This window comes from Pyrgilauda ruficollis, unplaced genomic scaffold, assembly GCF_017590135.1.
Source record: "Pyrgilauda ruficollis isolate IOZ18807 unplaced genomic scaffold, ASM1759013v1 scaffold1, whole genome shotgun sequence".
Taxonomy (NCBI): domain Eukaryota; kingdom Metazoa; phylum Chordata; class Aves; order Passeriformes; family Passeridae; genus Pyrgilauda; species Pyrgilauda ruficollis.
The window spans coordinates 19,688,218-19,704,731 of NW_024508100.1; the positions used below are offsets into that span (position 1 = coordinate 19,688,218).

The following is a 16,514-nucleotide window of genomic DNA, read 5'->3' on the forward strand; positions in this document are numbered from 1 at the left end:
TCTCAGCACAGAGACTGCTGAAGGACACCATACTGGGAGCACAGCACCAACATGTACCACTTACTGGAAATCCCTTGGGAAAAGGCAAAAGGAAATTGGCACAGAAAAACAGTAAAGCAAGGGAAGTTACTGAAATTAAGATCTTAGCATTCAAAATTATGAAGATGTGTCTCAGTGAAGAAAAGAAAGAAGTTACAAATTCTAAGAAAATAAACATAAAATTATAATTATACTTCCATTTGCTTTGTAAATGTTGTGGCAAGGTGTTCATTTTCCCCATAAGTAATTTGACTTGTCTATGGTATCAAAAGACAAATTGATGGCTCCATTCACTGCTTCCCCTGCCATTCATATCATGCAGATCAGTATGAGAATGAACATAAAGTGCTGCAGAATAGAGTAATTTTATTCTTATTTTAGACAGTAAGAATGATAATAGGACGTGTAGGACAAAACCACATCTAAATGTTTCTAAACCATCTTTTCTGAGCTCTACAACTACTGCAACCATATGAATTTGTCCCCATTCAGACGTGAGAATGCTATTAATGCATGGTAAATCAAAGTGCCTGATTTTTATATCCATACCCTGCAGTCACTTGACATGTTTATCTGTGCCTTATTACTGTCAGATTTACTCCCTGATACAGCAGGGCCAAATTTATCATGTTTACATTTGCTGATCTTCCAAATTCACACAATTCCCACTTATGTGCCATTAGATCCTGCCTCGTTATAGCCACAATTTGCTCCAGGGTCATGCCTCCAATTTGGTCTCTCTGTTCCCATTTTCATAGCCTTGCAGTAAAGAAATGGATAAATGCAGCATTTTTTCCATAAGTGAGTTGTGTTTTTTTAAGGAATTAGCTAAGTATACATTACCTTTTGTTTACTATTCATGACCTCTAGTCTGAACTAGTTCTGCTGGAATTCAATAAAATGAATTCCAGAATGGCTTGCATAAGAATTCTTTAAAAAACCTCCAAATACGACAGCAATGAAAAATATTTTTACCAAAGGCTCTTGCAATTCAGAAAGAGAGTAACTAGCTTGAGGACAAACTGATCATCTAATTTACCTCTGACTTGAAAAGGATTAGGAACACAATTACTTTTGTGTATTCTTAAACAGCTCTGCCATACTAAGCTTCTGCCTAAGTGCCTGCAGCACACTCAGGACCCTCTGTCCCAGAATCACCGGCCTGCTGTCTAGGAAGAAAATATTTTGTAAACGATTCAACAAAGAGTTCAAAACAATCAACTGAGGATAATCAAGATCATAAGAATACGCATCAAGAAGAAAGGCATCATAAGACACTGAAGAAATAATCTGCTACTATTGATTTCCCTCACATTTCCATTTATTTCATCTATTTACTTTTCCTACCTCTTTCTACACCCACCTTAATTTTCTCTTCTACGTCATACTTAGATTTTTTTTATGTTGTGACTGCACCCATCTGCAATTCTTCTTGATGGCTCAATATTTCTAATACCATATTTTAAAACATCATCTTGTGCATTCTGTACTTTATTGCCATTATATAAATGTTTGGTTGCCCTAAAATTAAAAACAGCAAATATATTTTTGAGGGGCAGATAAAATTTTGGAGATTTGTATTTTGCTTGTTCAAATACTGTTCTGCCTTTCAGCAGACATTTTTAGGGTTTGCCTTTATTTTGAGTGGTGCTTTCCTGCAGTTACAGCAGGCAGTGGTTTGGTGAAAATTTTAAAATATATCATTATTGTGCATTAAAAGCAGTACCATGGTGTTTTGGACAACAGCACCTCTTAAAATTAAAAAAGAAAAAAGAAAAAACAAGACAACATTCCTAGGTTCCCTCTGTTGTATCAGCTTGTTCCTGGCCAATTCTTCAATGTCACAAAACAGGGTCACTCAGTCTTCATCATAAAAAAAACCCCAAACCCAAACATGTAAATTCTGGATATTAATTAGTAATTATATAAGATGGCAAGCTGTTTTTTAAAACAAATAAATACGCATTTTCGCTTGATTTACTATGTCCATTAAATATTTACATAATTGCATTCTAGTTACTCTCTAGCATATGTATTATAAATACTCAGAACAGGATTTTTAATTTTAATTATAATTTATTTCTTTTTTTTTTTTTTGCACTTTTACTAACTTCTCAATACAATTTCTTTTCTTTAAGCTGTAAGACTGTCAAAACACCATTATTTTAAGGCCATCTACCTGTTAGCTTGATTTTTTATTTCATTATCAGCCATTAGGAAAAAAAACAGTAAGTCATAGAATGTAATTTTGTTAATGGAACTTAACACAACTCTAGGCAATCTGAAAATAAGTAAATAAACCCTTGCCCCCCCAACAACATAAACAGACTGTGAGAAAACAAACAGAAAATTCATCTCAGAAAACTGTTAGAAGTGCAAAAAGTCCATAAAGTAAAGCACATGGGTATGCAATCAGGAGCTGCTGTCCTTCCATAGCCAATGCAGACGTGAAAATTTTGGAGGCTGACAAACTGCACCATCCAATAATAAACAGAGCTAACACAGTTCCTGGGATCCCCCTAGGGAAAAAAAAAAAAAAAAACCAACAACACAAAAACAAAAACAAAAGAAACATGACAGAGTCCATATATTACTAAATGCAGCATCAAATCTTACCAATCTCAAGTTCATGTCTAGTGGCGTGTTGTTCATAGGTAACACCCAATGGAAAAACCAAGAACTAACTGACATAATGAAAGTAAAGCACGAGAGCAAATTAAAATTGTAACCACAAACAGGAAAGTAATATGTTCAGCATGGATAAAAGCTTCATCAGAAGTACTGCTAATAGGATTCTACGTTTACAAATAAATCTTCTGGGCCTCCAGCAGATGCAGCTGCTTAAGTTTAATATCAAATTTAGTCAAGTTTCCATTTCCGCCAAAATCATCTTACAGAGATTGTTAGGTTCTAAAATGGCCCTACAGACCTACTTTTCCGTCAGAAAGCCCGATGATGTGGAGGGATTGCATTCTGGTAACACAGAGAACAGATTTTAAGGGGCCTTGGACACTCAGGAGAGGCTCTGAAAGACTCACACCAGCTGGATGGGCAGAAAGGTCTCCCAGGAAAAAGCTTGACTGGCCTTTTAAAAAAGTGAGCACACTAAGCACAAAGTAAGGAATGGGAAAAGAACCACCAAGGAAAAATACTTTGTTTATCTTGGCATCCTTCTCTGCACATTGAAAGGCCTGTGACTTTCCACCCTACCTCTTGGTGACAGCTGAGCCCATTTGAAGTCACACTGTACCCCTTCCAGGAGCAGGGAGGCCTGGAGAATTGGTGATTATGGGACTATGGTTAAAAGCCCACTGAAATACTCCTGCAGATTACAGAGGGCTCACTATTAAACCCTGTGAGAACAAAATCTTGCCAATAAATAATGTTTCACATATGCTTTATTTGCACTCTATTTGCAGCCTGCTTCTGTAAAATGCATGAGATCATGTGCATAATACACTGCTGAAGCACATAATGAGATAGCTACTTTGCACACTTTAGCTGTGTCAGTGTCAAGGACTTTGAGAAAGAATAAACCTCTGCCACTTCCTAAAGGCCTTCCTGGCACCCCACTCTTCCAAAGCATCAGCATAACAGAAGCACAAGGGAAAAAGCAGACTGTGTATACATACTCAGGTAGGTCCTTTAGCAGAAATTCTCTCCACTAATATAATTATTGCAACTAAACCATGATGAATAAAGCTGTCCTTATGTAATTGGCTTAGTTTTCTTAATGCATTCACATCACATAAAATAGTTGATTTCTTAGCAATCCAGTCACCAGGCCAATAAGGTACTTGGTGTTGCCAGCTCTTGGGCCTTTGAGGGAGGAAGGAAAGAATTGATTTCACGGTGACTCAGCACCTCACTGCAATTTCAACAATTTAAAAATAAAACATTAAAGACCATGTGATTTAATATCATCAGTTTAAGTGTTTTTTAAACCAATATAGTAGCATTCAGGGAAATTCCATTGGGCTTTGCAAAGCAAGTTCCTGGTCTCTCCTCCAAGGAGATGCTAAGTTGCTCACCTAAACTGTGAGCCAGAAATTCAGAGCTGGTACGGATGGCTCTTTGAGCAGGTACCCATTCTGGCAGAGGGATGGGATGCAATAGGAACATACTGTGCAATGACAATCTCCAGCTAACATAATGACTCTTAGGGGGCTGTCACAATGTGGCACAATTTACAGCTGTGGCTGCTCCGCCTTGCACTGAAGTCCAATGGCCTCTCATGGTTTCTTCCAGGACTGGCAGAGAGCAGGACGGAAAGGTGGCATAAAAATCATATCAGAATCAAGAGGTACCTTTGTGCACAGACAACTTCAGTCCTTGATCTAACAATGTGTTACTGCTAAAAAGAATGGTTTGGCAGAGAGCTTTCTGTCTGGCATGTTCATGAGGGTCACATCCTCTAGACGGGAGAAGGGCAAAAAGCACAAGTCATGCTTACAGCAACCAAGAGGACTGGTGTGACATTGAGAAGGAGGGACACACGTGAGTGCCCTTTCCACTTCCCTTTCTCTCAGATCCTGCAGATGCTGTCACCAATGTTCTTGGCATAAGCTGGGTGTAAGAATTTCTTTCTTCATGCTTACATTAATTTCCTTCACTGTTTAGTTAAGGAAGTAGCTTTACCCCCCTGTTTGGGGACTTGATATTAAAGAATTGTTGTTGCTTTCTGCAACATCTGCAAAAATGTCTATTGATGCTTCTCCCAGAAAGACGGCCTAATAAACTTGGGCTCACACATAAAAACAGCATAGATGGACTCAAACAAATCTAGTTCCATGAAAATTTGAGTAAGAGAAGTGGTATTCTCCTTGGTACTATTCAGTACCCCAAATGTTCCATATTTTGCTTTATTTATTTACAGGGAAATAGCTAATCATGAAAATTGAAAATTATTAGATTACTATGTATCTTTGCCATAGATGAGTGCATTATCTTATGTATACTTTTGGTGAAAAAATATTCAGATTATTTCTTTGAACTTTGAAATAGAGATAATGTTTTTTATAAATATTTTTTTAAAATCATAAATGTATTGCTCTTTTTTTTGCCATTTAAAATACTTTTAAAAATGAAAAATAATGTATGTTGGATTTTAAAGTTGCCACTTAATTTTAACAGCATGTTTGCAATAATTAACCATGGTACTTGATGCTTTCAAGCAGTTTCATATACCAAATGAGAAAGGACTGCAGAACCCTGCCAGCAGGTACTTAATGTTAGCAATTTATTTTAGAAATACCAGTTAATTTTTGTCAAGGCTATCACGTTTTAGTATTTATAGATTTTCAAAAGATGTGCTTTCTGTCAATTCACAGCATTTTACAAACGTGTAGTGTCTGCCTGGGGATCCATCTACAGAAAACAGTACCCTGCACAGTTGTAACAGCTGGTTTGGAATTCACCCCATCTGTCTTATGATTATGTATCTGCACATTTTATTAGGCTGGATTATTAAACAGGTTAATCAAGAAAATATAGGAAGTGTAGGAGAACAGAGAATAAACAGCTTCTTTAGTGTCATCATCCATCTTATCAAGAACAGCTCAGAAACACTTAAATACATGGAATATGGTCAAGTTAAGCCATCATAGCTCCTCAGAAACATGCAACAAGAATTTTTCAAAAACTTCATTCCACCATATAATTTCCATTATATATATATATACATAAATATATATACACACACATGTAAGAATGATGCTTTTCCAAAGAAAACAAACACAGGCATTTTCTCGTTCATCAGCTGCTGGGTTCCATATGTTACAGATTGGAGAGTTAAAAATATGAGAGAACAAAAAAGACTAAGGAGGGAATCATTAATAACATGCCAACAATAGGTAAAAGCACTGCTCAAGGCCTTCAGGCAAGATCTGGAACTTGCTTGTACTTTGCTGTGTGTGAACAGGGAGATAAACACTGGGTCTCAAAGGGCTTACTGAACGAGGAGAAATGAGAGGCTTGCCAAAAAGTTTCCTATTCAGAGAATATGACTGAACAACCCCCGACATGTGCACAGATACATACACCACTACACATGTGTTTTTTCAAAGTATTCTGTTTTTTTTCAGGCTTGCAATTGCACCACAACTATACCTCAGAATACACAAGTCTACTGTATCTCAAACACTTGTCTGAATTCTCCACATCATTAAGGGTAACTTGGCTATTTCATTCTGTCCCACAGAGTCAGTAGGAAAGAAACATAAAGATGGGAGGCCTGATGCTATGAACAAAAAAGAAGCAAGAGAACCAGCTATATAAACCCAAAGTTCAGGAATTGCTTTTAAAATTGATAGGTGAGTTTGGCCACTGTTGGCTCTGCAAAACAAAAATTACAACTGAGGCTGCTGCAAAATCAAGAGCACTCTCAGTCCAAATGGAAAGCATTGGAATTGAAGACTCATATCAAAATGAATGCATACCAGCCTTCTCAAATACAGTATAGTTTTTTCTGTTTCCACCTATATGTACCTATATGTACAACCAAACTGGTGTTACAGTTTCAGAAGCCAAAACTTACGACGTGACCGCTTATAAAACGTTTTGCACTACTCCAACCATCTGACTTCCTGTCCTTCACAGGATTCCTGTTGCCATGGGCTGGTACTTACTGCAGTGAGAAGACAACCGCAGAAGAGGACAGGATGACCATGGGCAGCAGGCAGTAGCCCAGGACACTTGCGACGCAGCCGTGCGAGACTCCCGAGACGCTCATCAGGTTGAGCAGGGCGTGCATGGCAAGGCACCCCATGGCACTCATCCCATACACGTAGCCAAAATGAACTTTCCCTGCCTGGAATAAATAAGAGGAAGCATGAGCTGACAGAAGTGAGCAGTGATCACTAAGTGCTAGCAGAAGATAGGTTTAGGTTTAGGTTTAGGTTTGTTACTCCTTATTGACACTTTCTCTCTGCTTCACCTGCGTCAGTTCAGTTGTGAACCACAGATGATACTTATGGGTGATTTTTGCATAAAAATAATTCCATGGTGAAATTGACAAAATGTACTTGGTGCTAACTTGAATTTACAAGGCTGATTCTCAGTCTTGCTGTCATTCGACTCTGAACACAACTGGAATTGGTTGGGAGATTTTGGAAAGTTTAACTGGCAACACACTAAGAAGAAATTATGGAAAGCACATTTTAGTCATCAAAAATCAGTTTAGGCTCAGGAAACATCTTTTCAATAAGTGTATATGGGGCTGTGAAAAAGTGCCCTAAGTAATACGATGGCCCAGGTTACCTGATACGCTTCACATTTCATTACAAACCTTCAGCTATAAGCAGGTCTGCAAAAAATTGGGAAAATTTTGCTTAAACTATGGTGGTTTTCAGGGCAAAGTTTTCCCTTGACTACCATAAGAAAGATACATTTCTGTGCTTAGAACAATACAACGTGTTCATTTCAACATAAAACTCGGTGGTAACTGTCAGCTTATGTTCTTTTTTTGTTCTAACAAATTAAAAAATCCCAGATTTTTTTTTCCTTCTAGGTTTTATTCCTTTGTTTGAATTTATTGCCTATGAAAGGTACCAGCCTGGCAGCCTGGAGCTTGATGTTTTCTAATTTATACACAAAGCTAGTAAAACAGGCAACTGTGGCCATAGCACCACCAATTCCTTCATCTCCTGCCATCATTTTGAAGGATCCCTCCAGGCATAAGGGCATTGTTCACTCCCCAAAATAAACCATCACAAAGACTCTTAAATATGTTTTTATCTCTCTTCAAGTTTCTAACAAATTAAATGCTGAAAGTTGGCTATGCAATACTGTCATTTTCACATCTGTACATGAGAAAAACATTCATAAATCAGAAATCTGGTTTTTTTTCTTGGAACTTTGTATCCTAATGATAGAATGCACCTGTGAAGCAGAAAGTTCAGACTTGGAACTTAACCATTTACTCAGAGCCATGGAGTAAACTTCTCAAATGAAGGGGCAATATGCATCACCTTCCTGACACATAATAAGGTGTATGTACATACATAAAACACAAGTGTGTTTGTTCATACACACACACAAAATCTATATGTTGCACACACTATATAATATATACAAGACCGCATAAGACTCAAAACTAATAGATGGTCTCAGTTTCCTAATAATGCTGTTGCTTTTGGTTTGATTCTGTTGTGATGGATTAGGTGGAAATATTGTTGATTCTTTTATCATGTTTTGTGATACTTGCTAGATTATCTCCCATGATGGCTAAGGAGGATTGAGAAGACTTCTGACTTTACTTATCCATACATTTTAAGGAAATCTGGGGTAAATCAACTTTGAGGACCCTTCTCTGCCCTCTCTTTCTATATCCATGCATGTGGAAATTTATCACTGGATGCCAGCAGTATTTGAGCTGGACAGACATAAAGCAACAGTATGGAGAAGGCCTACAAGTGATAGCACACTTCCAATCCTGATGCTGCAGGTTGGTGGCAGCTCACCCGCTCTCATTGGAGAGCAGTTCATGAACATGAAAGGCAACCTGAGTTAGTAAGATCTGACTTTACATCAGCACCATTAATCCTGTCTGCTCTCTGACCTGGCTCACTGCTGAGCTCTCCTCTGATCCCAGTCCTCAGGGTTAAGTCAGGTACAGCCAGATTGCCTATATCCTTCCAGCATCCTGGCCTTTTCCCCATTACTGTCTTCCACCATAAAGAATAATCTATTCCTGCAATCACAGCATAAGAAATCTTCCTACTTAGGTACAGATTTCTTTTGCTGGCATTTGCATACTAATGGTATAAAATAATAAGGGAAAATAGCTTGAATAAATAAAACAAATGATAGCTAGAGATAGTGTGGGAGAGCAATACTAGCTCAGATGATTATCAACTAGAATTTCAGTCATTATGGATAAACAGTAAGTTTAACAGTCACAATGGTTTGGGGCAGCCTTTGCTGTACACCAGCTAAGTAAAGTTCTGTCTCAAAACAGATGCATCAGCTACAAGCTATATTTTAGACTGTTTGTTTCAGTGTATATAACTGTTCCACACAGCAGTATTTATTTATTAGCTTAGTTTAAGATTAAAAAATTCCTGAGCCAGAGATGAAGGGAGCACTAGCACCAGCAGCTAGCTGAGATCTCCAGTTGGTGAAATGTTGGATTTGTGGTGCAAGGATATGAGAGGATAAAAAAAAAAAAAAAAAAAAAAAAAAAGCAGCTGAACATGTTGGTTCCGATTTTATTCTTACTTAACGTATGTAAATATATTGACTCACACACACGGGAATACTCCCCGTTCACAGTGATGTAAGCAAAACCAGAATCAGGCTTGATTAGTCTGACAGGCTTTGATGAATGGAAAGAGCTAAATCTGTCCTGCAGAAAGAGCAAGGTTAGCAGAAAGTCAGACTTTGTGTTCTTGCTTGCATCTGCCTGGAGTGGGTACTACCACCGTTGGCTGGAGAGGATGGGGAAATCTGATTTCATTCAAATGACAGTGTAAAATGCAAAAAAAAAGCAGCTGAGACATGAGCTTCTGCTAAATTTTGGGCTGCCTTTGTTTCTCTATCTGCAATGGAGCTGCACTGTTTTACACTAACGTGAGGAAGAACAAGTCCTGCTGCCAGGCTAGCAGCCCTTTCCTCTTTTTGTCTGCAAGGACTGCTACCCTTTGAAGAATATCTTTGCATAATTTTCCATAGTTAAAAAGCTGAAACTAAAGAAAATGTATACATTATTTTTAGAAACAAGCTCTCAACCAAATGATGTTCCTAGTGCTATCAGAAGATACTTATTTAAGTACAGAAGGATATCATAGTTTACACAGCTGAAGAGACATGTTAGTATTCAAATACATCTGAGATAAAATGGTAGCCTGAATTTCTAAGATAAATCCAAAGGCTTACTGCTGGGAAGTTATGGAACAAAAACACTGGATTGTGTCAGAGGTGTTCTGCTGACCTAAAACTGAAGCATTGAAAATACTTGGCTTTCTAATGACACCTAAAATGCGTAATATCTCAGTAAAAGTATGATAATTAAAGTAACTTATTTCAATAATAATAGCTTAATATTCATTATAACTATTGGCTATTCAGGGAGAAAAGTCAACAGGAAATATTTTTTCTGTTCTTTCTTTAGCTTTCCTTTCATTTTCTTGATTATAATTAATTTAACTTTCTCTTTTTACTACCCTCATACATTTATTTCTCCAGGTGGAAAATAGCCTATCTTCTCTAGCTTCCCACCTTCTTTTCCTTTTATTCCCTTTTCTCCTGCCCCTTCCACCCTTTTAAAAGATTTTTATTTTTACAGGAACATAAATAATAATAGTACTTGCCATTTATATAGCAGTTTGCACATTCAAGGTACCGCACTGACATTACAAATTGAGTAAGAACTTTCAAGAATCTTCTGATTCAGCACTATTTATCACAGAGGAAATGGAGAATTAGAGCCCCTTTCCTCTCACCTCGGTTGCAGGGCAGTAAAGCCCTTCCCAGAATGGTCCCACCTTACTGCTGTCTGATGAATTGCTGCTGGCAGTCAGAGCTGTACTTCAGCAACACTGGAGAGCCCCTGTTGCCAGGGATATATAGATGAATTTGGAGTTCTGTACAACCCTGTTAAACTTTCCTCCTGTAGGAAAGCTATATTCATAAAGAAGAAGGAAGTCAAATACAGGCTACTATATTTTGTTAAGCAGACAATATAGAACAAAGAATATAAAATAAGAAAGTAATAGCAAAATGTATAGGAAGGCAAATTTAAGGGGGTGGGAGAAAAAGACTGTTTCCATTTCTTTTTTCTCTAATTATTCTAGTTGTATAAAGATTTTATTTTTTTTTTAGTCTATGTGTCTTTGCACTCTCTAAAATAACATTGAAGAGATAACATTAGATAATTCTAAAAAAGTGGCAAGAGTGTTAGAAAAAATGGGCTGCCCTGCTATTCCTTTTTATTCCCTCCTTTAAAAGTATTCAGAGCCTTTCCAGATTATATATGGCACAGATCTGTCCTTCAGTTCATATTAAATCCCACCCCAAAAATGGCGTGGTCTCCTCTTTCCACTGGAAGCAATAAATCACTTTACCTGTGTCACCTTTACATTACATTTAAATTTTACACAGGTGCTTTCAAAGTAGGAAGAATTTTTAACACATAATCCCAGAATAACTGGCAGCAAATTACTCTTTTCATGCTGGTACTACATCTTCTGCAGCTTCACACTCATTATCACCTAGGCATGAGCTTGTTAGAAAAGAAATCCCTGAAGATTTCTACGACATCCTACCATCAGCAATGTTGCTCCAAGGGCCAAACAGAAAACCATAGGTCCAGTGAGGTCTGTCTCGTTCATAATGCTGCCATCTGCAGGCTTCATTGGGTTTAGAACTGTTAATGTCTTCTGCCATATATGCTCAAAATTGATCCCAAGTTCTGCAACAAGAAATTTCAGGATTTTGTTAATTGCTCACAAGAAAACAACTCTTTTACAAAATTCCATTAGACACCACAAAACTACAAACAAATGTTTCAGTGAAGATAATATTATAGGATGACACATTCTGTAGGAACATAATGTCCCTGCTATATACTCAGTATATTTGAGAGTCAGCTTTCTTTCTAAATTGGAATATTAATGTTTTAAATCCAATATTAGGCAGTGAAACAAAAAATGGCCTCAGAATTTTTGAGTTAATATTTGTTTTTCCTATATTTAAAACACATGTATCTAATGCCACACTAACATAGATATTGAAAGACACATTAATTAACACTAACTGCAGAATTTAAGATACTCTGCAACACTGAGGACAGAGATATATGCTTTAATTCTGGAAAATCTGACAAGAAATGTGTCTTAAGCCTGAACTGCCAAAAGCACTTAAAAATGACATTTGTTCCTTCAAGGCAAGTTTATACTACTTTATACAGCACTTTATAAGCTTGGGGTTTTGTAGTTTGGGTCCTTTTTGGTTTTTTCGGGGGTTTTTTTTTGTTAGGTTGGGATTTTTTTTCTTTTTTGGGTTTTGTTTTTGGTTTTTTGGGGCGGGGCATGTTTGCATTTAAAAAGTAATTAGTGAAATTACCCGGAAACAGAACAAAATTCTGTCCCATTAAAGGTGATGGGAATTCTGCTGTTAACTTTGCTGGGGCAAATCTTTTCTTTTATAACTTCTAGAGAAACACTTCAGGTTGCATGAGTAATCATCTTCCCTGAGATTCTCCAGTAAGGGGAAAATTAGGTTCAAATCTGCTGCCAGAATGACTGAGACTGACAATGTGTTAGATCTGTTGGGAAAGCCAAGTCTTTACCTTGTTCCACCTCTCCATCATCTTGAGCTCAGTCAAAACATTGTATATATAAATCTATTCTGCATTAAAATGTGTGGTTTTGGTCAGATTTATGTGGTACACGGATAGGAATATCTCTGAAGCTTTGCAGATCATAAGCAGTTGTATTACAACATCCTTTCCCCAGGGGGGACCACATGGGGAGTTAAATGGTTGGGGCTCTTAGAGGTAGAGTTGGAGCAGTTATCTATATCAAACAGAATGATCTTGCTGGCTTTAAGGCAGTAGTAGTCCCTTTTGAGTAGTAGAAACTCCAGCTACCTTCCAGTATGCCAAAGTAGCAGGCTGAATATGCTCGTTTTATATTATGATGAAATAATTCCAGACAAATTCTCCTTTTGTTTTTTTTTTTCCCTAATGTAGCACAAGTATTTTGCTAGCGACAAAATCAACCACTAGCATTAGAATGGTCAATCATCATAAAAAACAACATTGCTCATATAGTTAAATGATCAACTAATTGAAACTGAAAGCAGTTTTCTCAATTCCTTCCCCACAGAAACAAGCGACTTAGCATCTGCAAACTACTAAATCTATTACTAGATATGCAAAAAAAGATGATTATCCATTTTCATTAGTTACAGATTTTCCAATATGTGCGGAGGATAAATGCAAGAGTGGAAACAATTTTGGAAACATGAATGCAAAACTATTGTTCTGCTGTCATCTAGCGGTGGCACAGTATATCTGCTCTCGGCCACAGGGCTGCATGAATCCATGGTGCATTCCAAGGAGAAAACGAAGGTTTGGCCACCAGGGGCTTTGGCTGAAGCTCACAGGGTGAGGCTTGCCAGCTCTGCTGCAGTTTCTCCAGTGAGTTCCATCCACCAGCAGGCAAAGAAAGGTTAGAAGCACCCCCAGGAATCCTGCATGTTTTACCTTCTAGCAAAGGAGGCTCCTCGTCAAATCCGTCAACATAACCAAGCTGAGGAGGAGTGTCGGGACTGTAGGCTGGCTGCAGAATCTGCCCCGAGTATCTCTGGGGGGACGGCAGCATGTCTGAGGGCACAAAAGCCCCGCCTGCGGGCTGCTTTTCTGCCGGGCTCCTAGGGCAAGAAGCAAAGCACAGCCAAACTCATAACTACAGTCAGAAACGTCTTAGAGCTACTCACCACCTCCCACCTATTTTTCACCTATTTTCAGTGTGGGGAACCTGGGATTTTTCTGGGTCCAATTCTCGCTGTGGGTAATGAGTGCTGAGCTGCTGACCGTGCCTTTGCAGCTCCCTCAGCAAGCGGGGAAAGCGCCCTGCCAGCCTGCCGGAGCTCTGCAGCCCACCACTCACACTCCCACTCCCACTCCCCCAGTGCCTGCTCCTCCACCCTGCACACGCAGCCCAGAGGGCCGGGATGTGAAAGAGAGCCAGGGGAAGATCTGGAGAGCCAGCACGCGGTTTTTGCTGCGTGGGGACCTGTCCTGATGCCGTGCCCTGCTGAAATGCGGAGCAGAGCTCCATCTGTTCCTGGCTCTTGCTTGGTGCCAGAGCAAGGGATCTTTTACCCTCCACCGATGTCTCCGGCGTCTCCTCTGTGGCAAAGGCGACCAGCCCAGCTGCCCTCAGTACCCTCGGGGCACCAGAGAGTGTCCCCCCGCTGTCGGTCACTTCGGGGCTGGCCGGGGTTCCTGAGAGGCACCCAGAGAGATGGAGACACACTTCCACTCCCACTCCCACTCCCACTTCTTCCACTCCCACTTCCACTCCCACTCCCTCTCCCACTTCCAGGCACTTCTGCCTTTTTATGCCCAGCAGCCTGATGACACTCCTCAGATACGTCCATACTGCAAATGAAAGAGCCACACATTCACATTTTTTTTTCCTCGAATCTCAGAAGGATTCTGAAGAATTTCCTGCAATGTGCACCCTAAATTTCACATTAATAACATGAAGCTTAGTTACTGCTGTCAGGTAAACAACCTGTAACGCCTCTAGTAATAAAAGTAGCACAAAATCAAATCCTTTTGAAAGAAAAACTCACTTATAAACATTCTGCCTTTCTGAAAGTCTAGGTGGTGTTTTGAACTTCTTTCCTGCTCCTGCAAGCCCCAAAGCCAGCCCCAGAACCACCATCTGTTGAAGAGGGAAGCTGAAGCAACACCCACACTTACTTTCTGTTTTCACAGAGGTTTTTGTCTGAGCCATAGCTGTTGCAACCTTCTTCCTGGTCCTCTATGGTATAATTAGATTGGTAAAAGTCGATGTGAAACTGCTCAAAACTTGACATTCTGGTTGGAAAAAATATTGCAAATATCATAAATAGCCTTTATAACAAGCCAAAATCTATGTTTTGAACTGCCCTAAACTTAACAAAGCAAACTGTAAAACCCCAACCTCAAGAGAATCTTTCTGTAGAAGCTCATGATAATTTGGAAGTGACCAAAAAAAAGACCATTTACTTCCTTTAGCTGTAACAAGAGGAATTGACCTGCTTTTACTGGAAATTACAGTCTATTAATTTAAAAGTGGCATACCAGACTTCCTTTCTTGATACTGTTTCCAAAAATAATGCAATTTTGAAGGAAGATACATATCTACAAAATATTTTTTAAACAGTTCATTTTCCTACTTTCAATAAAAAAAAAATTGTGACCATATCTCAATGTTTAAAAATAAAGGAAGTATTTTGGATTTAAAAAACAATTACTATTTACAGCTATTTATGTTTTGCAATATTATATATGACTCTCATAAAACAATAGAAAAAAGCCCCATATTTGTTTACAAAAATCACAGATTTTCTGTTCAAGGACACAGCTGGCACGTCAGTGATAGCACAGAAAGATTCTCACTGACTAGCAACATGACTGGTAAAAGACAGCATACTGGATGATTGAATTGGATTGGTGAGTGAAAGATTTCTCGGTGAAATATATGCTAAAGCATATCTTTCCTTCCTACTGCATGTGTTTCACCACTTGGCTAGCACTTAGGTAGTTAAACCCTTAAAACCCACAGAGAAGTTACATAACCTGACTGAAAACCATAGCCCTATCCAACTTACTTAGATTTTCATGTGAGATATTCATCTCTCCTAACATTTCCCTTTTTTTTTTTTCACTTTTGTCCTCATTTCCAACTTTCCAAATGCCATTGGCAAAATATGCTTTGGACCTTGCAGTTATTCTTAGAATTATCTCAATATTTATCAAGCACACTCTGCTTTTGGGAAAGATCTTTGCAAATCTCTTTGTAAGATAAAAGTGATAAAGATTACTATTTCATCAGGGACCTTAAAATGCTGCATATTAGAATTTCTGATTTTTTTCCCATTATCAGTCTAATCTTTGGGGACCTATTTTCTTATTTTACCTAGAGTTCAAAGTAGAAATTGATCTTTTATTATTTTCTGAACTGCTGATCAATTTTATGCAGGTTTTCCAAACAATTTTTACATTTTAAATATGAATTAATAGAAATAAATTGTACCAAGCTATTTACTGTGGCCTTACTTGGAATTGCACACCACTTAGGCATTCTTTCAATGAAGATTTCAGATGGGGCATGTTTTAAGAAACTTTAGTTGGTAGCTCTACCTCAATAGATCAATTCCAGTAAGCATTTAACGTCCTTCGCTGTCACTACACAGAATGAAATAATTGCTTAACCAGGAATGGTTAACTCTGTATAACAGAGTTCAGAAAAGATACATTTATTTTCCAAAAGAACTTGGAGTTAAGGTTACTTACGTTTTAAGATATTTGGTGAAAACTCCAGTCTGTTGAATTTACGTGTTGAAGAAGACCTAAAATATCCTCTTGCTTCAACAGGGATTAGCTTAGTGCTATTTATAAGATTCTAAATTTGATATTTGAACAGATGCACATGAAGGAAAAAAACCTCACAACCTGTCAATATCAGGGCCAGCATTTAACAAGAGCTAGCAACAATGGGCAGAGAAGGGTGGGAACCTTCGAGGAAAAATGAACAAAATGAACAAACATTGTTCCATATATTTCAACTCAATAATCTAGATTCCTTCTTAAGTAAATATTTATGAAGATCTTGGCAGAGATCTCATTAGCTGAGCTGTTGGACATTAAAAAGTGTCATACTACCTGTTAAAGTAGTGGGGTGAATACACTTATTTGATTGTGTGTTTCTAGCAGCCAGAGCCCTGGAAGGGCTGTGGGATGCTCCCTGTGGGATGCTCCC

The 16,514-nt window shown here is 38.3% G+C and overlaps 1 protein-coding gene across 3 annotated transcripts; it reads right to left on the reverse strand.

Annotated features, from left to right (window-relative positions):
• Nucleotides 1-388: 388 nt before the first annotated feature.
• YIPF7 (Yip1 domain family member 7) lies at nucleotides 389-16,129 on the reverse strand. 3 transcript variants are annotated; one of them, XM_041490580.1, is made up of 8 exons: nucleotides 16,049-16,129; nucleotides 14,471-14,587; nucleotides 14,058-14,143; nucleotides 13,865-14,018; nucleotides 13,244-13,410; nucleotides 11,301-11,446; nucleotides 6,666-6,847; nucleotides 389-2,558 (listed from the first exon to the last, which is right to left on the reverse strand). In XM_041490580.1, exons 2-8 carry the CDS (start codon nucleotides 14,584-14,586, stop codon nucleotides 2,396-2,398), a joined length of 1,014 nt encoding a protein of 337 aa, XP_041346514.1. In that variant the 5' UTR covers nucleotide 14,587; nucleotides 16,049-16,129; the 3' UTR covers nucleotides 389-2,395. The 3 variants fall into 3 exon arrangements, with proteins under 3 accessions (XP_041346514.1, XP_041346518.1, XP_041346525.1); XM_041490584.1 differs by lacking the exon at nucleotides 14,058-14,143 and having other exon boundaries at nucleotides 13,865-13,987; XM_041490591.1 differs by lacking the exons at nucleotides 13,865-14,018; nucleotides 14,058-14,143.
• Nucleotides 16,130-16,514: the final 385 nt, after the last annotated feature.

What these genes read in the sequence shown, in the direction of transcription:
- YIPF7 (XM_041490580.1), bottom strand. Translation starts at nt 14,586, where the DNA reads ATGTCAAGTTTTGAGCAGTTTCACATCGACTTTTACCAATCTAATTAT. An exon ending in GAGAGGGAGTGGGAGTGGAA is followed by an intron (nt 14,019 to 14,057) that starts GTGGGAGTGGAA and finishes GTGGGAGTGGAA; the next exon opens with GTGTGTCTCCATCTCTCTGG. An exon ending in GCCGGAGACATCGGTGGAGG is followed by an intron (nt 13,411 to 13,864) that starts GTAAAAGATCCC and finishes TTCTTGCCCTAG; the next exon opens with GAGCCCGGCAGAAAAGCAGC.